This window comes from Rhyacophila brunnea, unplaced genomic scaffold (genome assembly GCF_057557595.1).
Source record: "Rhyacophila brunnea isolate RB1 unplaced genomic scaffold, BYU_Rbru_1.0 scaffold_7, whole genome shotgun sequence".
Classification (NCBI taxonomy): domain Eukaryota; kingdom Metazoa; phylum Arthropoda; class Insecta; order Trichoptera; family Rhyacophilidae; genus Rhyacophila; species Rhyacophila brunnea.
In genome coordinates this window covers 30145721-30170773 of record NW_028233339.1, presented here as the reverse complement: position 1 = coordinate 30170773, position 25053 = coordinate 30145721, and the positions used below count along the sequence as shown (strand labels likewise).

The 25053-nt window shown below is 28.3% G+C and overlaps 1 protein-coding gene across 1 annotated transcript in view; it reads right to left on the bottom strand.

Annotated features, from left to right (window-relative positions):
- mmd (disintegrin and metalloproteinase domain-containing protein mind-meld) overlaps positions 1-25053 on the bottom strand; it is a 572581-nt gene that overhangs the window by 55778 nt on the left and 491750 nt on the right. Inside the window, exon 7 of the mRNA XM_085957408.1 lies at positions 10207-10353. Coding sequence (XP_085813534.1) covers positions 10207-10353 — 147 coding nt within the window. The remainder of the gene's footprint in view (positions 1-10206; positions 10354-25053) is intronic.

The window sequence follows — 25053 nt, the reverse complement described above, 5'->3', positions numbered from 1 at the left end:
TTTACCAATATAAAAGTCCCGTTTCATTTACTGACACTGTTCTAAAGTATGATACAGATATAATTGTTGAAAATACAATAATATTCACGTATACCATGTACATACTTAAAATTTCTTACATTCTCACCCAAAAAGTAACCCACTTCCCACTATTTTATATTTCCTGGTGATATACCTATATTATATTATATACTTATATTATACAGTAACACTAGGTAACGAGTGGCTTTTTTTTACTGGTATTGGTATTGGTACAATTTGAGTAGTAATAGAGAATTTCGGAAATATAATAATAATTATTGTCAATTAGGTATATTTAATTATTTTCACTAAAGTATGCTTAAATTCTATGAGAACTTTTTGTTGGATAACCACAATATTTAATTCTACGAATACATTTTTAAATATTGTTTTAATTTTAAATTGTAATTTGGTGTACATTTCAAGGCTCAATGGAAAAAAACCTAATTATGCCATGCTTTCGAATGTTTAATATTGTATTAGCCGTTAGAAAAGTAAATTTATTCTTAAATTTGTATCTGCTCTTGTGTGAAAATTCGTTGAATAAGCGAAGCCGAGCTTTTTGAATTCAAAGTGGCTTCAGTCGAAGCAAATTGTGTTAGTTCACTCCGCTGAATTAAGCCTGAAGCGATTAAATCGTAACATATTCTGAAATTCGGCAAAAATTTTAAGCCAGCTATATACTATGTTTGACCGGTCGCGCTGTTTATTTGCTAAGTGCGGTTTTGTACTCTTTAAAATGAATACCACGTACATGTTTGCATTGCCAGTTAAATCCACCGTATAAGAGTTCACTATCGGCGCAAACTAGTAAAAAAATAATACTATTTTTACACAGTACATTCATGTCAATTTTTTTTTGACTCAAAATAAATACGTAACGACGATATTTTATAATATAATTGATTGCTGAACTCTGCTGTATTTTTTAAATTAATCCCTTATTAAGTTGTGTATTTAATTGCAACATACTTACATAATTTGAAAACATGTCACACCTACTAAAAAAATTTTTGAAAGAAATACAACTCCTGGTGGGACTCGAACCCATATCCACTAAATACGTCAGTAACGTGGGTCTTAATTAATTATCATTAAGTAGGTATTAATTTTGTTTTCAATTCGATAACTTTCGAATAAAATCACTCCTGTGTTTATCAATGTGGGAGATACTCACATCTTCTTTATCGAGCACATCTCTTTAAATATTCATAAAATGAATCAATGCGTAATTTGGAATCTGCCTCACTTTTTTGTATTAATAATTATTGAAATTAACTAATTGAAGCACAGACGCGATTTAGGATATTTAATTTATCAAAAATCTAATTACTTAAAAAAATCGTAATAATTTTTAACTACCTACTTATACATATAACGACTTTGGTTTTTATTAATATGGGACTATATTTTATTTTTACAAAGCTATTCTCATGAGTTCTCATATTTTTGTCAGTGACACTTGGTAAATCTCATAGATACTGGACGTTATTTTGCACTAATTTTTTTCACATGTTTGTTTAAAACAATAATAGTATAATATAAAAAAAAAACATGTTTTTAAAACTACAGGGAATTGCAATGAATATTTGTCGCAGCTGGATCGTAACCAATATAATATGTAATCTTAAGTGATTAAAACAACATTAATTATAGCAGAATGTATTAAGAAAAACATATTGATGTATTTGAACTTACGAGTACTTTATATAAAAATATAAAAAAAAGGTTAAAAAGTTTCCCTCTTTTTGGGGGCAGTAAAATTTCGGATTACACTTCAGAATGACGTAACGCATTAACTGTAGGTATGTAGATACTATAAAATATATATTTTTCTTGTGTAAAATACATAACAGGGTAATGATTCAATAAAAAAAAGGTTTATTGAAATTAACTTATGCAGAAATGTAAAGAAATAGAAAGGAAGAACGTATTTTTTAAAAAGGTTTAGAAGGATCAACGGAAGAAATTACAAAACTGCCCTTTTCGGGTTTTCTGCATCAAAGATATTTAGTTGGCAGCAACATGCTATCTGAAAAATGTTAGTAGCGAAACTATCATTCGGTTCCATATATTTATATATTTTCGCCCTATTTTAACGTAGAGGGAGGTGATGACTTCTAATTCAAAATAAAATTCAAAATAACAAATTCAAGCTGTTCACAATATGACATGATAGTCATCGCTTATAGTGCCATCGATAATAAAATTGTCAAAAATGTGTGTAGTTTTGGCATTATCGTAATAGTATGTTAAGTCGTTGTTACTCGGGATACTCTGACAAATATATGTACCAATATTTGGATTCAATTTTATCATACGAGATTAACTCATAACCAATGAATCCGAATTAGATAATTTTATATTTATTTTTAATATACGTGTAAATTTCTTATAAATAATCTATAACCCTCACAATAATTTGTGTTTACGATTTTGTTAACGCTTCATATTTTTTCTTTAAACGGATACGCTACCTTATAATACAATGAAAATTTTTACCGTTTGTGGAAGTGAAAAATTACATTTTATTCTCCTACCACCCCCTCAAAAAATCAAAAGTGAGCCAATGTTATAACGATTTTTGCTTTATCGTCTGCAACCCAGAACAGTTTGATAAAGTTGCACTTATCCCAATCAAAGAGCATTTAAACTACGGAAAATGTTCTCTGCTACATTAACCTTTGTTTTTATCCATGGATAATGAGTTAGCTGAGAAATGCTTTAGATTATTTTGTCTTCTTATAATGTGAACTTCTTGGTCCGCATCCGAGAGATTATCTAGAGATTATACTGAGATATAATATTAAATAGAAAATAATCAAGAAAACGTAATTAAAGTAATTACAAATCGATATGTGTAAGAATATTGCTACAATGATTGACGTTTGTATCGTAGAGGACTCTAATATAGAAATAAATTATAGATATATTATTTATTAATAAAACTTTACGACTCCTTAAGAAACGTTATCCTCCGATTCATTTGGCGTCAATATTTTCTTAGATAATGAGTTAGGTAATGCTGTACCTTTGTCATCTTATAAAGTAACCGAGGTATTGTAGTTTTTTTATTTTATTTTGATACAACGCAGAATTTTTCGGTTCTTTCCTATTAATTTTTTACACACATATATTTTCATCTTATCAGTACAAGAAAATTTGATGATATGTCTATATAGATACTTTTTGGAAGCTTCGGCTTGTCGTGATATTTCCTTATTCAGCATATATTCATAGAAAAATATTATTGGTAACAGCAGACCAAACACAGTCTTAAGTCAACGATGAGGTTTCGATTGCATAAGGAGATAATATCTCATTTTGATATAAGTACCTACTCTTTGCTATCTCAATTATTATTTGTAAGTATAATATCTTTTCTTATAAACAAAATATCTCCCAGTTTCTTTAAGCTTTATCCTTGGTTAATTGCCATACTTTATAAATAATTTGGACCATCTTTGGTTTGATGCACTATTAATAAGTACATTCATTATTCCAAGCGTAATCTTTGAGCATACACCTGCTACCTTTAAGTCTTGTATCACTTTGCGGATAATACCCTTTACTTGGGTACTTACTTGGGGCTCAAAACTGGCCACCACTAAAATAAACAGGGTGATGTCTCTACTAAATTAATCAATTTAAATGTGTCAAATAACATAATTAAATTAGTGATAATTACTAATAGACTTTGCATATGACAAATAAAAATGTTCTTCAAACGACTTTATCTTATACAAATTTCATTATTTCCTAGATATTGTATAAATTCAGATGAAAGTGATATACAAATTTACCCTACCAAATTTATAATAAAGCTGCATATTGAACTTTTACATTAATGTTTTTACAGCTTTTGTAGAATAACATGCTAATGTATCTAAAGGTGTTCTTTTAATTAGTATTTCCATATATATTGTTGGTAGTTGGAAAATGAATTCGACCATTATTGCAATATCATATCTTTGACTTATACCTACTGCTAATTTAATCATATTAATTTTTGTCCATTAGTAAAAAAATAGCGGATGGTAAAAATTTATTAATTAACAATTATTTGCTTATACAAAATATACACTTACAATAAAATATATGGTTTATTATTATGTAATCCTAATTAATTATTTAAAAATATTATCTTTTTATTTTGAGGCTTTTTCGTATTGAATTTTCAAGACATTTCTCTGTCTTGGCAAAAACTAGTGATGGTCTTAGATTCAAAAGTGTTCATAAACTAAACTGAAATAAGTAGAATAAAAAATGGGCAACAAAAAGTATCAAAGCAGAGATAGAAAGGCCACATCGCTCGAAGAACAGATTATTGCTGGATAAATCATCCAGTGGTACACAATAGACAATAAAATATCTAAATGCTGACTAAGGATTGAACAAAGAGATAGGTGCTTAATTAGGTTTAGAAAAACATTACTAAGACTAAGAATCACGAAGATCCAAGACGTCAAGATGACACCTTCATCTAATAGTGGATCAAGAATGGCAAGAGACGATGATATCAAAGGTAATCATTGTTAAAGATAAAAACTCTCTTACTAATTAAATTATTTTTGCTGAAAAAATTTGGTAGATATTATTTATATTAGCTATAGTAGCTTTGAATCTACTATAAGTATGTAAATATGAATAGTTTGTGAGTATATTAAGGCGTTATTATAATGATAAAATCCATCAATAATGCAAAACTGAATAAACCAAATAATTTTTTCTTCACAACAAACGATAGGTACCTACTAAATATATGTAAAATCCAATATGTGTTACTCATTTGAAAAATATAACATATTAAAAAATTCGGTCTTCAACAGATATCTAAGAATATGTTGATCTAATGTGCGGTTATTTGCGCAATCAGTATTTTTGGCTCGTATTTTAATCTACATTAATGTTTGTGCCTCAAAATAGCATTTTTAATTAGGGCAGCCCTGCAGCCGGCTCATTCCCGGTGCGTACCGGCTCTCAACTTGATACCATCGCAGCAAATTACTTCTGGATCCAATCAAATTATAATTTGTACAAAGTCCCGGTCGTAGCAACCCCGGACGGTAGAAATTTCCCACCGCCAGCTCCCTTCCTTTTATCCCCCGCTTCAGGAGCGACGCTTCTCCCGGAAGGGGGTGAGAATTAAAGCTCCCCGAGGTTGTGTTTGACTTCATTTTTTTAATTCTCTGATTTTAACTGCCACTGCAAAAAGTTTAGATGTTTTCGTAATAGATTTTGTTTCCAAGGAAGACTTTTAAAGGCAGTGCTTGATTAATGATGGAAAAATTTAACATCAATTTATATTATAATGATAATACGATATTGTGAAAATACGATTTGTTGATAAAACGGTTTAATTTCATTTAGCTATACTAGTACAAAATAAGAGTAGAAAACAAGATGGAAGCTATCTATGATAGAAATTCTTGGAAGTGGATTCTGGAAGAAGACAAAATCTTTATTGAATAATAATAGCAAAAAATTAACCTACATAATTTTCCTAACTGAAGGATTTTATAATCTTATTATGCATGACACTCACATTTTAATTCCTATTATTGAAATAGCTTAAATAATATTATTTACTACTAATATTATTTAAAGAAAATAGCTTGTATATAGACATTGAATCTGATGAATGATTTAATAATAATCACACAGTTTATTTTAATAATATTCTTGATCAAAATCATCGAATTATATTAAAGGTACACACTTACACCGTATTAGGTTATATTATACACAGTACACACCATTATAAGTCGGATAGCTAAATTTGACATACTGTCCTTGTCTTTTGACGTGTGTAACCTTGTATCTACGTATCTTTGGCATATATCATATCCATAAATCAGTTAATCAAGTAGGCAGTTTAACTATAAATTTATGACACTCTCCGTCAACATTTTTTTTTTATATTTATGTTATTATCAGAATACAGCTCAAGAACACTAAAAATCAATAATATAAACCATTAAAATTAAAATACTACCGACGCTTGTAGCAAGATACATTTTATTAACAAACGTTGATGGTAGATAGCAAGTGGTACTGCACTAAAGCTTATTTATTGGCCAATGTACAAGAGAAGTGCATAAGCGGGACAGCATGTATATTCTAGCTATATGCCATCCAAATTCGGATCGATGGCTAATTCAGAAATTTAACATAACTTTCAAGATAACATAATAAAAGTATTGATCAGAAATTGATATTGATTCAAAACCATTAAACAATGTGATTTAACTAGTAATGAGTAAAGATTTATAACGGGTAATGGTTAATTCAAATAATGATCTGTTCGAAAAATTAATGCCATTATTATAATTGAAACGTACTTTATAGCTGGGCATTCATTACTGAGAAATTAAATATTGAATATGATATCAAAATATTTTTAGTGACACTTATCCAATCACAAATGAATAGTGATTATAATAATATAACGATGTGTTTATGTTATCATAATATTACCATTAGGTATATGGTGGGTCTATTAAATTGTACACACAAGGTGGCTATCGACGGTAGTTTTCATATTTATGTATTGAGATATTTTAATTGTTACTTGTTACAATAATAGGTTAGCCATCTAAACTGTCAAAACTATCTATTTAAAACTAAAAGTCACCACAGCAAAGAGTGGGACTGTTAAAACATAGTACTTTTTACAGTTTAGACGGTTAACTTATTGTAAAAATTAACCACCTCAATGCATAAATATTATGATAAACTACCATCGATAGCCACCTTGTGTGTACAATTTAATAGACCCACATGTACATTATCAAGTATTTTTTATTGTTACATTTAAGATTTATCTTAATCTCGTTTTATTTCTATTACTAATCATAAGTATCGTTTCAATCATGATAGCAAATATATTTGAACATTATAACTGCTTAATGTATATATAACATAATATAAGTTTCTTGAAAAATTGTTTTTGTAATGTTTCTATTTTATAAATGTCAAATACACGTATAATGTATATAATGTAAATATTAACACAGATGCAATATTCGAATTAGCATTTATGGCTTCAGCGGCAGGCTCTCTGCCACTACGCTAACGCAAGTTTAAAAATACTAAAATAAATAATGGTGGAAATGAGGCGCTAGAATTTTCCGAAATCATTTTTAATTACGATGTTTCTCGAACGTCCTTCCTCTAATAATATCGAAATTAACTAAACGGTCAAATGATAAAGGTTTTATGTACTTAATTTATTATATTTGCGTGGAGTATAAAAGTACTTACGTTATTATTTATAACTAAATAATTTAATTACAATGATTATTACATTTTAATATATTATATATAAATGAATTTGAGAAAAATGTGACAAATTATTTTTTTACTTTTAAAATAAATCAATGAAAGATGATTTTAATTTATTAAAAAAAATATTTTATGCCAGTCATCTTTTTAAATGTTACTTTCAACAATTAATACATATTGTATTTATATTTTTATGTTATAAATTATTACAAGTTTTGTTATTATATAATTTAGAATTTGTTTCTCCAGATAATTTAAATCTCGTAAAACTTTGAATTTCTATATAGGTAGAATAATTGTATCATTTCGTCGTATCACATTATTATTCAAGAAGTTTCTTACTTCTAAAAGTGTGTGATAACAAAAATATTACTCATCATTAAAAATGTAAAATCATGAAAATTATATTTAATTTTTTTTTCGGTAAATTTTACATGACGTATAAAAAAAACAATGGCATGGCTTGCAATAAATAACAGAAATATTTTAACATAATATTATTATGAAAATATTTCAACCGAATCTAACAAAGCCAAAAATACGACTGTCTGTCACCCAATTATATTATCTATCTCTTGGGTTTGACACATTAGGGCCTTGTGGACCGTCTGCTTTGAAGATGGTGGCTGAGATCGGTCGTCGCTTGACTAATAAAACAGGCGAGTGCTGTTCAACTGAGTACACGAGACAGCAAATAAGCATATAAATCTAAATACGTAGTGCAGTCTCTGTTTAGATATTTTTGAGGTATCCAGGGGACAGGAGGAGGTATTTTATATACTTGGGAAAACCTAGTATATCAATAGTTTTATAATTATTTTGTTTATATCGTTTAATTTTATACATTTTGTTGGTTATTTTATTTTACCCTTTTTATTAAATTTAAATGTAATATACTATGTAACTGTTTGTTTGCAATAATAAACATGTAACATGCAACTTAACATAACTTTATACATTGTACATATTTTATTATGTTTGTTTATTTCATTTTGACTAATATTTTCATTTATATTCGTTTTCCCATCAAGTGGTAATATTGTTTATTTTTTATTGTAAATTTGTTATTGTTATTAAATATTGTCTTATCATAAATATTCGTTTGGTTACATATTGAAATGTTATTGTAAGTGCTTATTGCTTCATATTTTGTTTTATGATAATAATTTTTGAATATTTTGTTTTGTGTTGATGTATAGTATGAAATATTAATATACAATTTCATTAATTTAATTTTATTCTTATTGATTTTAGTATTCTTGGACGGATAATGCAATGTATTAGTAGATTATTTTTGTCGCTTTTTGAATTTGTTTTGGTAAATACCTCTTTTATAAATATTATACAGTTGAAAATGTCCCTTTGAGGTGGACAAAACCTGTCCAGATTTATTTATGAAAAGTGGAATAAGTACTAAAATTTGCGTTTTATTAAATTAATCAATAATAATAAAATACAAATATCTAGCATTATTATAGTAATAATCTTAATAAACAGATGTGACAACGCTTTAAAATAATGTCAAAAACTACAAGAAATACTAATAGTTAGATTATGTCCATTTATAACACTGTGAGATTAATTTTATTATGATTACAACTGACTAGTCGTTTAGTAGGGTATCATGGGAAAATATTAATTAATCGAGACTAGATAGATAAATAGGCAGATTTGAGAAAAGAGATGAATATGAAACGTCCATTACGATTACACAGAATTACCATAACAACGCAATCTAATAAAGCGTTGGTGCACTGTTGGAATAATTTACATGCAACGTGCTTGCGCTTAAAATGTTTTATCAACGTTTTGTAGGCGAGCCGTGAAGGATTGGATCCAAAATGGAGGCAGAAAGTTCATTATTTACAATTAGCGTCATAAATGTTGTATAAACTTTGAATAACATAGCTAGTTTATTCATGTTTGCATGAATTCAATTTAAAGTTAATTTCCTTATTTTGGATGGTGTTTATTTCAGTTTTCTTATAAATATATTTAAAAAAACCTGTGTAACCATACATTTAATAAACTGTATTGTTAATTATATATACTTAGATATTATAAATTAAAAAAATCTATGTATTTGTACCGCAATATAGAACTGTTTCTGTAATGTTTTGTTATTTAAAATAATGTCAGTTATTTTAATATTTTTTTTTAATTAATTGAATAATATTAAAATTCGAAGTGTCAAAACAGACATTGAAATAAATGATTATTAAATTTTGTGACCTTTAAAATAAATCCAGTAAATTTATTAGGAGATATCAGTAATACAACCTGTGAACACAAAATTAATGGGAACTGGATTACCCTGCTGGGTGTGGTACAGATGTTGAATATGAGATATACTTAAACATGTGTTAAATAATATGCTATTTTAATAGTAACGTCTGTATGATAATAATATGAATTATGTAATGTTTATCACGTTAATATAACGTACGTTTAATACTGAGGGCAGTCGCTAAGCTTTGTTGTATTTGGGTTACCTTGTTTCAAAACCGTGGTCCATGGCGATGGATTGTACATTTATATTTATTTTATCTGTTCTGTTCTTGTGATTTTAACCTGCTTTATTAGGTATCACTAAAATATTGAAACCACTAAAAAGGTATTCTCTTCATGAGAATATTATGTTTTTTTTTTATATAAGTACATAGATAATAATATTTAATGATTTATTATATCAGAAAATAAAATTTAAAAAACATTTTTTTCTATTTGGTGTAGGGACGTAAATGCGATGAATTTATTAATTTATGGTTTGATAGTTGTACCTACTAATCGTTTACAAGCTGTTGATTCATAATAAAAATTATGGTAAAATCTAAGTGTAGCCTTTAGAAATGCTTCATGAAAATTCTTAATACTATGTAATTAACTGAAATTGACACTGACCGATAAGTCACCCCCGTAAAAGGGGTGTATTACAAAGGTTTCGTTGCCCACGTGGATGACCCCCGATACTCCGTTGCACGTGTGGAATGCTGCACTTGCACCAGGATAGTCTTTTACTGTGCCGTGATAGTAACAGTGCTCGATCTCCTGAAATGAAAACATGAATAATTATTATATACCACAAAGATTCTCATTGTAGAAAAATACTAAGTTGATACTTATTAAAGTTATTATTTCACTACTATATAAATACATTCGAAATAATTCTCCTTTACAAACATGAGAGAATGTATATATTTTTTAACGATGTTCGATCCAAGAAAATCATATGGGGTTTCACAGGGTTGAGGATAGCAACATATGAATTTTCCAGACCCAGGATTCGAATCTGGGACCCACGACATTATATGCCGATGCGGTAGCCGCTCGGCCATCGTAGGTATGTGTATTGGAAGCATAAAAGTATGATTTATTAGGAAGAAAATATGTTTGGTTTAAGTTTATTATACGATCTTTAAATATAATCGATATTAAACATTTCAAATACAATATCCTGAATAATTAAAAATACAGAGGAAAAAATAATGTCATAGAACAATGTCAGAAGACAATAGTAAAATATTTATACTATCACGAAATATGTATGAAGAGAACATTATATTACCACACAGGGTGGTGAAACCAATAAAAAAGAATTAGAGACGGAAAAATTGTATTTAATTTAAAAATCAGTGTATAACATTCAAGTAGATTAATTATTTAACAAGACAAGTATTAACTTTAGTCCGATTAGCCAGTGAGAGACCGTACCCAAATGATCCGGGCATCGACACCTATTATTATTGATCCCACTGTGTTAGTTTGTATGGCTCGGTGCCTGGACTCAGAATTTGGGACCAGGTAAAATATTTGTTACACACCGTATGCCTATTGTGAATATTAATAATTATAACACTTTTAACATAAACCGTTATATTAATATTTTTGTCTAAGTAGCATTTGAGGCCGTCAGACGTCGGTTATGGCATAATTCACAAAGGTAAGTTAGGACAAAAAAAAACGAATAATATCTACAGTAAAAATACATATATTTATTATGATAATTATTGTAATCAATGCCTGTCTGATTCATTTGTTATAACGTAATTATTTTATCGAACATAATAAAAATCTATTTCATTTATAAACAAGATTATTAAGCAATATAATAAATCTGAAAACAATTTACTTCTTATTATTGTAATCAAAATATTTTCTCGGATTAAAACATAGTTTACGAATTATGTTAGAATTCTATGTACTATCGTAATTGTCTTGAAATGTACATTATTTTTCTAGCCTACAAGAATTATAAATGATACACACATTAGCATCCCTTATAAGAGAAGATAATGGCAATGCTTAGCATTTGTTACTTGCGAGTAAATTCGTTAAAGAAAACAAACGAACTGAATTAGGCGGTCCAGACCATGCGGGCATTTTACGCTCCGGTTGAACATAATCTTAAATGGTTTTGCGAAAAAAATGGGCACATTTGCCAGAGTAACGTCGAGTATGTGAGATTGTTCATTCAGTCATAATGTATTACTATACATACCCACATTTATTATATGCCGGCTGCTAGCATCATGTTTATAAAGGCAATCTTTGTTGTATAACCATCACTGTAGCTATACTGAGTAGATAGTTAATAATAAATTAATTAGGAATTTGACTATTTTTGTTAATACTTGGTATACCGGATAAGCATTAAAAAATAGTAATTTTGTCAGGTAACAAACACAAAATATATAGGTAGTATATAATAGTGTGCAATAAATTTGAAATGGGAGTGGATGAAATGCATAGCGCAAAGAAAAGATAATCGCTTGGAAAATCTAATCATTAAATGGTACCCAAGAGGTGGAAAATATTCAAAAGGTAGATCGAGAAACCGCTGAATCTTCATCTACTAATATTAAATAATAGCCGAAGATAATATCATTAGTTATACAAAAAGATGTTAGTTCTACAGTGAAGTTATAAATATTAACTATTGATATAGTTTTAAAAACACAATTTAAAATTTATGACTACGTATCTACTTAATTTTTGCATCTATAATATTATTGTATCATTGGTTTTAAGTGTATATATTGACTAAGTGAATTAATTTTCTTAAAGATTGGTTAGAAGAAATTGTTTTCAAAATACTTTGAAAAAAGGATTTGTAATTTATTAATTGATCTACTACAACTGTTTTTTTTTTTAAGTAAATTTATTAAAAACCAAAACCTTGATTTTTCGTTCAAAATAGATCAAAGAGTATTAGTAGACATATTCGCATTTGTGATTATAATATTAAAAATTTGCTTGATTACAGTTTTAGATGAAGTGTGCAGTTATTATTTTGCTCCATTTATTTATTTAATTTCCTTAATGGCAAGAATTAGTTATTTATTGTTTAGTATTTCGTGGGGTGTTTAAAGTTTAATTTCGTGATTTTGTCGTCTACACAGAGTTCCGAGAGTCCATAACGTTTTTTTTTCGTATTGGGCAGTCATCGATTACATATTGTATGACAACAGTCATCATCCCTCAATTTAAACTATTAAGATATGCTCTGAGTGCTTTGCGATCTATAATAATAGCAACTGGTTACTCATTATAATTTATTTTCACTAACCTAAATGGTTAACAATTCTTCATAATAAAATTGATTAACGTAATAAATTTTGTACAATTTTATCATTTACGCAATATAATTATGTGAATTTTAATGTACTCCTAGGTACCACTTATTGAAAAAAATAGGTATGTAAGGTTTTTCATAACAATTTTTTCAATATATCGTCACCCAGTTTAATTTTACCGTAAGATAATTCTAAATATACTCTATATTGGTTTACAAAAAAATATCTACTGAACAGTAAAGCTTCGAGTATCAAAGATTTCAGACGAGGGGTAAAGAAATTTTACAATGTCCACTCAACAGACCAATACTAAACACATATATGATAATAGATTTTCTATAATACATCAAAACTGGGTGTGAATATATCTGATTTTGCATTATATTTTTCCATAAAATTACACTGAAAAGACATTTTATAATAGATTAGTAATTTTGATTACATTTTTATTTTGGAATTTGTCATTAGCTGAACAATTAAAATCCTTCATTAATTCTAACAAGCCACTTAGCAGTAAAGTATTTTTAATAAATACTTTGGGTAATGTAATTAATAAGACTCGAATTCAGATAATACATATTATATACTCGTATATATAGGTGTTGGGAAGGTATTATTATTTTAATGTCTGCACTTGGCACATTAAACGTATTAACGAAACAAAATTATACAAATGGCAGTTGTTAAAAGCTTCGATTAATTCAGTTGATTTATTATTTAAGGGTGGGGAAAGTTTTAGGAGAGTCGAGAAGTAGGGGAGGAGCCTACAATATGACCCTTAAGGATGACCCAACTTTATGAAGCAGCCATAGAAAACAGTTTGAATATGAATCTTCAAAACGCAAAATGAAAAGTTGGGAAAATTTCTGTCTATCGCATTTATATTTCAAGCATTTTTAATGTTAATATTTTTTATCTGAGTTGAGTTCATTTAATTTGATAATGCCCATTTAAGATGTAAAAACTATTTATGGTTTTTATTGAATTATGTTAATTGTTAGCTATATACCTGTAGTATTTTATTATATTAAATAAAATATCTTTATGGCAACTGTTACATACACAAAGTAAACTATATTATAAAGGTATGTTAAAAATACGTGGATAAAGAAAGATAACCTATGTATAATCTAAACATTAAGCTTTAATATAAAAAACAGAACATATAGAACATCAGAATATGAACTAAGGCAGTGATATTTTGGCAGATTGCTTATATCCAGGGAGGGTGGGTATAATATTCAAATATCAGAATAGTCTGAAATATACAATAATTTTGTTGTTTTTAATGTATATTTTTTTTAACTCAATGATCTAATGTTGAAAGAATGGTAAATAACTAATAAAAAGTTTCATGGTGTCCTCAGATAAAGTTATATAAGTACTTCTGAGAATTAATACAATGTTTTATTTACTACTTTATTTTTTGATAGCGGAAATTAACGTCATGCGACTCAGTCAGTCAGTGCATATAGCATACTTGAAGTGACTTAACTTTGTAGTAGTTCTAAAAGTACCACTTTAATATGATAACATGGATATTTTCAGATTTTATGTGATTGGAAAAAATATTATCAAAGATACAACCAATACTTAGGTAATATCAGTTACTGTCAACTTATTTCGATATCATTATATGATTGTTATAAATTAATAATAATGATCACCGGCAATATTAGATATAATATTATAATCCTTAGCGGGATATGGCCTCCTTCAGAAGGTCTCCTGTTTTAGTTGTGCTTCTTTATAATATCTTATAAAAAGCAGTCTAAGAATTTTAGTCTCGGCTGTCCAGAGCTTCTTTTACCCACATGGAATGGGATGCGTAAATAGTCCGTTATCCTGATAATATCTTCTTAGATAGTACGTGGTTGATCTAACACGATTTCAAATTTGTATGCCACCTGATTACATCAGCCTTGTATATTTATTTTGGGGTGAAAGTGAGTTGATGTGTGGAGATGAGGATTGATAATGATGATGAGCGAAGTATGAAGACTCCTAGTCGCTAGAGGTCGATCCATATTGACAAGTAAAGTTGATAAAATACTATAATAATAAGATATTAAAACTATGTCGAGGTTTGGCGATACTAAGTGACTGTTACATGATTAAGATAAAAGCGGAGTGAGTTATTGTTGTTTTTATTTATTTTTTAAAAACAACAATACAATGCAGTTCCACCATGAATTGACAGTTAACAAAATAAACGCGGAGTGAGTTATTCATTTAATCATTATAGACTATTTATTGAACTCCTTACTATTGAATAATGCTGACATTCGGTATCCCATGCATTTTATGAAAAACGTATTTAACAATAATAAATAGTAATAGATATTACTGAGGTAAAAGTTCTTATTTGCAATTGTTAATTGGATACGTGTAAATTTGTATATTAAAAGGTAAATGTACATACTAAATAGTCTTATTTTTACGGTCAACGTTTTTCACCGAGTAAGCACTAACTAATACGTTGACGGCCGGTGAACAAATGTATACAAAACGATTAAATATAAGTACATATTTTTTTGAAATTGAAATTTAATTCTCAATTTCGTCGAAGGAATCAATAATTACCTGCTTGAGTAGGTAGTTACTTATTATAAAAATTAAATGCATCAATAGCCTGATGCTGAGTATCTCTGCTACACGGAAGTACATTGTAACATGTATATGTCTGAGAGCGATTGTTTCTCCTAAAGCCGAAAAGATTAAAACTATTTATATTACTTATTCAAAGCAAATCATCAAAGAAACTTTTTTAATACAATATACGTACAATTTCATCTAATTTAATGAATTATATTATAAATCTATCATGTTATGTACATCGTTTGAAAAAAAATAATAGATTGTTGTATCTAAAATAAACTACAATAAAAATTGCATCAGTCGCCTGGAGATAGTCGTCTAAATTTATAGACGTTAATTTTGTCACTCGTAGCATGCAGCAGAGTGTGGCGTAGCGGAAGCGTGCGGGGCCCATACCTCAGAGATCCGTGGATTGAAACTACGTTCTGCTAGTTATTTTTAATTTTTTTCTTCACCTTTCTAGACTATTAAAAGTCTAATAAGTACTGAAAGAAACCATAGGTCTCAATTAAATTATTTCTTCTTCCAGCTTTGAAGCGTTTAATTACAACACATTCATGAAACCACCAAATTTTACACTCTAAAATTACGCATCATTTGAAATTCTACAGAAGAAAGAATAATGTAATAATTATCATTGCGTTAAAAATACTTTATTAAATTCACAACTTATTCCCAGTTGTCAAATTCGCGGTTATTATATTATACAGTAAAATCATCACTATTGCAGTCCCATCCCGTGGCGCAAAAGTAGTGCATTCGGCTGATAACCGAAAAATCGGTGGCTCGAACCACTCGAGTGCGTTATTTTTTCGTGTGAAAAAATAGCGGTCACCCATCCAAGTACTATCCGCGCCTGATGTTGCTTAACTTCGGTGATCTGAAGAGAGCATTTGACCACTCGGATGGTAATATTCTGCGTAACGCTGGATTTTGTGCACATAATTTTAATATCACGGCCAGCGGTAAGACATATACATGTCAAATAATTAAGTAATATTTCTGCGATCGATTCGTATGTCACGGATTTTGCTGACAATGCTTATTCTCACAGGACTCGTTGATCGCCACACATTCATATCTAAACATATATGTATACATAATTTACTTAATTAATTTAACTAGTGTTGGATATAATATTTCCAATGATATATTTTCAGAAATTACGGATATTTGATAATATAATCTTGAATAATATCTTTAAGCCCATCTGCGAGGATAGTCTATGCTAACGTAGCTACAGTCATGAACTTTATAACCAATTTGATGAACTAGGCGTTATCAGATTTAATAAACTTCAATGGCTTGGTTGTATAATATACATAATGGCAATACTGGCAACTTAGTATTTTACAGAGTTTTTTGCGAGCAATCGATATAATTGATTGAAGAAGGAGAGTACCTAGAGGATCAGCAAAGTCTGGTTGAAGCAGCCAAGAAAAAGAAGAAGACCCTTTGATACATAATTATTATCGCACTCATAATTTATTTGTATGCTATTGAAGTTTCAAAATGTAATATTTATTTTTATGAGTGTATGAAGGTAAAAAATAATTCTCGTTACGAATCACTGTTCATAATATTATATCATATGGCAAGTGGGCGAAGGGATCGTACTTTCTCTCTTCAAGTAAAAGTATGAAAGGTTTCGATGTGGAGTTCCACTTATCCCATTCTAACTTTCAAGTACGAAACTGGTCATAAGTAAATTTATTGTCAAGTCTTATCGAACATTGGTTTGCGTTCAACTATATTTTAATTTAAAAAAAACTTGGGGCAAGAAGCGTGTCAACCTCATCGAAATTTATGAGTGATTTTTTGAAATAAAATCTATCTTAATAAGTAATTTGTTTTATTTTTGTAAAGCAGGAAAATAATTATTTTAATTATTGATTATTGAAATACATTATAACAAGCAGGTGAAGAAAAAAAGTATGTGTAATAGTATGACAAAGGATTTAAAATAAAGCTAAAATCATAATAAATAAAAAAAATATGAAATTAGCTAGCAAATAGTACACTAATTCACAATAACAAAGTGCATACTGGTGAGCGAAAAAAATCTAACGATCCCATATTATAAACACATCGTATCATAATAAAGAAGCTTTGTATATTATAATATACACGTTGGATTGGTGCAACCAAAGATTAGCTTTAAATTGTAAACTTGATTCTTTACTTTAATCTTTTCAGCTGTGTGATATCAATAATAATTTATGTTTAAGAGTTCCTTAAATATTTTATATTTCAGTTTATATGCAATACGTAAATATTTCGGTCTTGGCATGATTGACAGAATAAATATAAAATAATAATAAAGAAATATTCGATAAAAAATAGTGTATTATTGTGAAAATAGTCAGATGATGACAAGAGATATATTAATGTAGTAAAAGACATGTTCAATAAAAAAAAAAAACAAACTGAAAAATCGAACATTGTTAAAAATTTACGAGGTTTGTATGTTTTTGACGTTTTGCCTATTTCAGTTACATGCCAATGCTTTTTCCGATCCCATATTTTTAAAGTAAGCAAACATAATTATAAACGATTTCGGTAGGATCATTACTAGAATACGATATACAACAATTTTTACATTGGGTATTATATCCACACTACACAACCCGTAGTCAAAAAAAATAAATTAATTAAAAAAGGTTTTCATCATCTTTAATATTTCCACAGAATGAAGTACACGGATGGAGGTGGGGTTTTTATTTATGGTATATTGTGGTTGCTGTCGCCGACAGTGTGTACATTGCTTATTTGGTATCGGATATCATTGCTAAGTCCCTCTGTTTACTTTCTTTGTTATCATTTCAAACCTTGGACCGTTACTTCGATGTCACATATAGCAAAATTTAAGGCAAGTGTTTTAATGAAAAATGATTTAAATTACAAAGTTACAATCAAATAACGAGAAACAGCTGATGTTTCTCAAAGTAAAAAACCAAAATGCTGCTTTTTATATTTTATCTTGGAAAGAAATCAGTTCAATCGTAATTGTAAAGGTATGTATTTATTTTATTGGAAAATTTCATTTTCCGGCAACTGCCGCTTTCGTCTCGGAATGTTTGCAGATGTGATTCCTTCGAATTTCCCTTAAAGTAAATTATCAACCAAACGTATTCAGTTTTATTCTATTTCTCACATCATTTTGAACAAAAGGAACCATCTGGTGTCGTATTTCGACACTGGTATGACTTTATTTGTTATAAAAAAAATACATCGTGTTAAAATGTTAAAGGAACAAATTTCTACGATTCTAAAACTTAAAAAAAATAGTACGAAATTTTATAATACAGAATTTAATCTCATGAACTATAGTTTCTAGACATACTGCAAGATGTGTTGGATTGATCAAAACATATCATTAAAGTAATGCATAATAATAAATTAAAATATATTAAAGATTCATTTATCGTAAATTAATTTAAATAATGGGTAAATTACACCAACATAAAGATTTTGAATTACTTAAGCAATCGCAGAATTTTTTCAAAACTTTAATATTATATATTTTTATAGAATTTCACGCAAAAATGTTGAAAGTTGTTGTGAAAAAAATAATTAAGTACTTGTGTTTTTAGCTCTCATTGCCCCTGCGGGAAGAATTAGGTTAGTGTCGGATTCTGTTTCTACAAGGAAAAAAGTAAAATAAAACTCGGATAGAGATATCTCCAGTGAGCCAAGTAAACGGTTATGTTTAATACCAAGGGGACTCCAGTTTATTGACCAAAACAACTTACACTTTCTTTATAAATTTAAATTACAATTTTTATACGAAAAAACAACACTTAAACACCATTTTCGCCTTGAGAAAAATCTGAACGCATTAGGCATTCTTGCATTTTTAGATGGTTATGTAAACAAGCATCGATTATTATAACGTAGTATTTACAAATATCGATTAACTAATGTACACTTAGTTTGAAGAATAAAAGGGATCTAGTAAACTGACCTTAGTCATATACATCTAGATACAAATTAACGTTACTTATAATATAGCAATGAGAATAATCTTAACACAATTGTTGTTTTATTCCGCTAACGTATTGATAAATTAGGCACGTAAAAATATAATGCATATGAAGTAGAAAAATGACCTCTACCATCATTGCAATAATGATACATATTGTAGAGTCACGTTAATGTATTGAAATTATTTTGATTGATATTCTGTCTTTAAAGCAGTGCTTATTAATTAATATCTACGTAAACACAAAGCGATTAAAAATATTCTTTCCGTCAAAATATTTAAGTCTAAAAATTAAAAATGAATTATAATATTAGGTAGGTATATTGTCTAAGGCCATATTTATTTCTCAACATTGCCCCATGGTAGCGTAATTGGTAGAGCATCTGTTTCTGAAACCGTATAATTATGCGGGTTCTTTTCCAGTGGGTCTATTCTATATTTATCGACGCTAAAGTGATAAAGTGATAAATATTATCAAACTTAGGGTAGGTTTGTATCAAAGTATAAGCACTTATTGTAACAATTACAATAATATGTTTATGCTATGCTATATTTTAACAACACCTCTCTTACTGCTGTTAAAATATAGCATTCATTGCAACAATTACAAACAATTTATTGTAATTGTCACAAGTGCTAATACTTTGATACAAATCTACCATAAGTGTGATAATATTTATCATTTCATCACTTTAGCGGTCGATAAGTATAGAATAGACCCACTGTCTGGCAAATAATTCATATTATAAATAGATTTTTAAATATAATATAACAAAGACCCAATATCTTTGGCGACAACTATTTCTTATAAAAGAAGTCAAGAAGAAGTCTATTCATATAATGTTGATAAACTCCACAATATGTTTCATTTTGGATTGGGCATGGTTTTTATTTACAAACATCTTCTGTCATCTATGTATTGTGAAATTGAATTTAATTGTATACGTCATCATCCAGTTCATTGCCGTTCCATCTGCTTAACGACCATAATCATATCGCGTACTTTTGTCTGCTTCCTTATTCATTAGATAATTTTGTGATCTTTTCACGTTATGCCCAACATGCACCTTTCCATCCAATGTTGCATTTCTCTAACGTTAAGAGTCCAGGTTTCACACGAATACGTGAGCGTTGGTAGCACACATTGATTGACCACCTTACTTATGCTTGAGACGCTACTCAGGCATCCAAATGCAATCCATGCCAGTTTAGTTTTGCGAACAATCTCGTCATACATGTTATGCACCACCGTCAATAAAATTGACATTATTTTTTGTTCGAGATAAATGTAGTTATTGATCCGCTCGTTGATACGTATAAAGACGAAATTCAACGACTGGTGTAATTGAAAATATACAAGTAAATATGCATACGTCCAAGTGAACAAGTGAATTTTTCTATATTATTAATGGTATTTACAATAAATATCCGACTACGTATATGGCATATTAATATAAGAAGATAATAATATAATTACCTAGGTATTATGTATTCTCATTATTCTAATTTAAAAATATATGATTATAATAATAAACTGCAAATAATGTAACAGTGTTACTTTTATGATCGCGTAACTTTTATGGTTACGAGTGATATATTATTAACCCGACTGTAATTAATAGTGTTTCTAGTTTTGCGTGAACTTTTAAGGGGTGTTAAATTTGACCGCACGTCTATAAACAAACCGGGTTATACTTGAACATATAGGTAGCATAAGCACTAAAAAGTGATACTTTTATTGTATATATTATTTATTTTATTGTTAAATAAAAAGAAAATAATTTTAAATAATATAATACACCGTTTTTAAATGAAATCACAGTAAAAATACCGTTAAATATGTTCAATAAATTATAATGTTATATAGGTACTTTTGTAAATTACACATCGATATGGCCACAGTATTGAAATTTGATTTGATTTAAATAAAAAAGATTCCAACTGAAACAAGTTTATATTTTATATGAAAAATCGATGTTTATTATAATTACAAAAAAAAACGAAATAAATATTATTGAAAAATATTGCTAGTACATCTTATTAAAATAGATATTTCGGCATTGTTCAACGAAATAAGATTGTTCGAATACGTTTTGATCGTTACAAAAAAACTTTAAAGTTTAAAACATCAGTAGGAAAATAACTATCCTAAATAACGTCTATCGTATCTTAGAGGTAGATACATCTAATGAAATTGACAATAATATTGCAAATAATATATCTCGGGGTACATAAAATGATCTGAAGTACCTGTAGTATTTTTTTGGTAGTAGAATGTGTCAAGATAAACTACTCAAGACATAAATTACCACACACTTAAATGTGCTTAATGAACTTTTTAAAACGGCATATATGAGAAGAATAAAATGAAATGAAAATAAAGGAATAAAACAACGTCGTTTTGACGACTGTGGGATGATTTTTCACTTTCTGCATGATTTTTTAAATGCAAAAAAATAGCTTTTACGGTGACCAGATCGGTCCGATCACATCCGATTGCCTTGATTACTGGTAAGACTGATTTAAAAATGTTTTTTACCTTGTTTCGTATTTCAGAATATTTATATAATATTGTCTGTTTAACATCATATGATTCATAAGCCACATAGAAAAGTTTTTATTGATAGATAAAATTATACATAGATAGTTATTATATACGTATTCAATGTAGCAGTTTTATATTAGATAAGTACGTGAATAAACTGTAGTGCCAATGATTATTCTTTTAATATGCCAATAATATATACCTGTCATTATATTTACTCATGAAATGGCAGGCCTTATAAAGCAGTTTTTTTACTGAAAATTTCTTGATCGATTTCTCGATCAACGCAATACGTACTAGTTTAAACTGATAATGTGGCTATATTGACGATATTTGGAAATTTTAGTAAATCACATTTAAAAATATCTAATAATTATACTATAATAAGGGTGCAGTTAAGAAATAATAAACCAGTTTAAAGCTGAGTATAAAAGCTAGTAATTAATAAATGTTGTATTGAAATAAACTTTAAATATTATGGTTACTTAAGTATACTTATATATTAAAAATGATACATGTCTACCGTATTTTTTTGACAGAAGCGATTACGTCCATAGCTGAAAGTTATTATTTTCATACATTTTATAATAATCAAAGTTTTATTTTAAAATACTAAGATAAAAAATCTTTTCGAAAGAAAATTTTAAATTTAGTCACGGTGAAACTTTATAAGAAGGTTTTTTTAATAAGACCAACAGCCTAATTATAAAAACTTTATATTGAACAAGTTTTGCCCAAAAGTTAAACGCTGCGCGACATCCTTGAAAAGATAAATAATCTTTGATCTCACTCGCTAGTGTAAATAGTAGTTAAAATTTTAAGTTGGCTTCATTTAATATTTTATTAACTTGCTCGGTAAGACAAAAGTTGTTTGTAATTGAAGAGGGAAGATCACCTGAAGTTTTCAATAAATTGACTTGGTAACATCGTTGTATTTAGTTCGTTACGGATAGCTTTTGTTTCCATAAAGATGCTCAAATAATAATGATCTGCAGTAGGTTTTAGATTGTTAACATTCGAGTAATTGAATGCTGTATTTCAAAAACGTTATAAGTCACAATTGTGTTTTAGTCAAAATAGTGAAAACAATCTCTTACCTGTATAGAAATAAATAGTGTTTATGTGAAATATACTATTTTATAGCAAGTTTTAACTGCTGTTTTCAAAAAACTACAAAAAAGTTGCCTTACATTTTATGTATTTAAGTAATATGAATATTTTTGCAACTTACTTATGTCACTCTTTTTTAAAATGTGACATTTAATGTAAAATGTAACGTTTTCGAAATACAGTATTCAATTATTAAAAAAAAAAAAAATGCAGATATACTTTTTAAAAATGATAATCCAATTATTTTGCATTAATGGTTTATTAAAATTGATTAAACATATTAATGCTGCTTGAAGATTCGTTTTTGTTAATTTTCAAAACTTATTATAAGCTAGTTGAAATACCTGGTTTTACACGGAGTTACTTCATTGATTTCACTTTCATTTATCTCACATAACATAATAATGATAATTACATTTTTAAAGTTAAAAATTACTGGATTTAGACATACAATAATAAATGTCAAAATAAAAATAATTATAACAGCTGTAAAAGTTAAACAAGAGAATGCAAATATCATTTATATCTGTTTCGATTCGAAGTTTGAAATTCGAAATTCGAAGGAACAAACAAACGAAATATACAGACCTACAAACTTATCTGTAGAATGAGATGGGGGAGCCACTATCAAAAACTACCCAATCACGACTCGTAACAGACAAAATTTGACATTCGGATAACGTTTTTTAATATGGCGTCATATGGTAGTTCATAGTTCCATTTTTGGCCATTCTCCAGATAAGTTTGTAGGCCTGTATTTTGTATTACCTATAATATTATTATTACAACTAATTTAAACATTAATCTCTAATAACTAACATTAAACATAATTGAGTTTTATGTAATATCATTGCATATCTACATAATAGGTTAGGACTGGCCGTATTTGAAGTCTCAACTACAAAAAATGCAGTCAATAATAAAATTTCATCCTTAAAACAACGGAGAAATAATAATATTATTATGCACAATATAAAAGTACACTATCTGCCATTCTAGAAATTTGCTCATTGCACAGAAAAATGAATAAATTTCACACTTCAATGGAATAAAACGAGCTAGCAATGGCGCTGCAGGGTAATGTGAGCGGCAGTTTGAAAAAAATCTAATCATAGCCACAGTTATGGTCGGAAGGTTATCCAGTAATAAAAGGGAGAAATTGTAGCCTCTTCTCACTGAAGCTGTGAGTGACACTGCATTTTGGTACAGGTGAAATAAAAAGAAAAGGTAAATTCTACTCACAATAAAGTCATTTTGCATGCCATTGTCATTACGCAGAGGAGGGTAATTTTTAGATGCCAAAATCTGGTATAATATATTTTTTTAATTATACAAGAAAGTTGTTTTAAATTTAAAGATTGTTTAAATCTTTCTGGTACTTATAACATATTAATTATATTGTATTTCAAACGAAATTTAGATCTAAAATATAAGTTCACGTTTGATAGAAATAAAGATTTTCCAAGCATGTTTTGTTATCGTATGTTTAACTGTGTTGTAATTATATGGTAAGATAGGATAAAATGACATGCGAGGTAAATAAATAATAAAAGTTCAATATCTAAAACAGTGTGTATTTAATACTTGATGAATGCACATTACAAAAATATGCAGATAACAAAATATAAAAGTAAAACCCTATATATCAAGATAATCTATTTTGTCACGTTATACATTTTACTTAACACTTAATAAGAAAAAATGGTAACATAAAATAATCTACTTATCAATTTCTGCCTATGTTAAAAAATAAACATTTTGGAGATATAACAAAATGCCCACACAGAGGTCTTTGAATAGATATAGTGATATTTAAATTTCTTAAAAATGTAAAAGATATCAGGTTTTGCTATCTGTAATGTATCAGTAATTATAACCAAGAAGTTTGATTATAGTATTATATTGTTGTTATGATGGATCTCATCTATTAAATAAGTAAG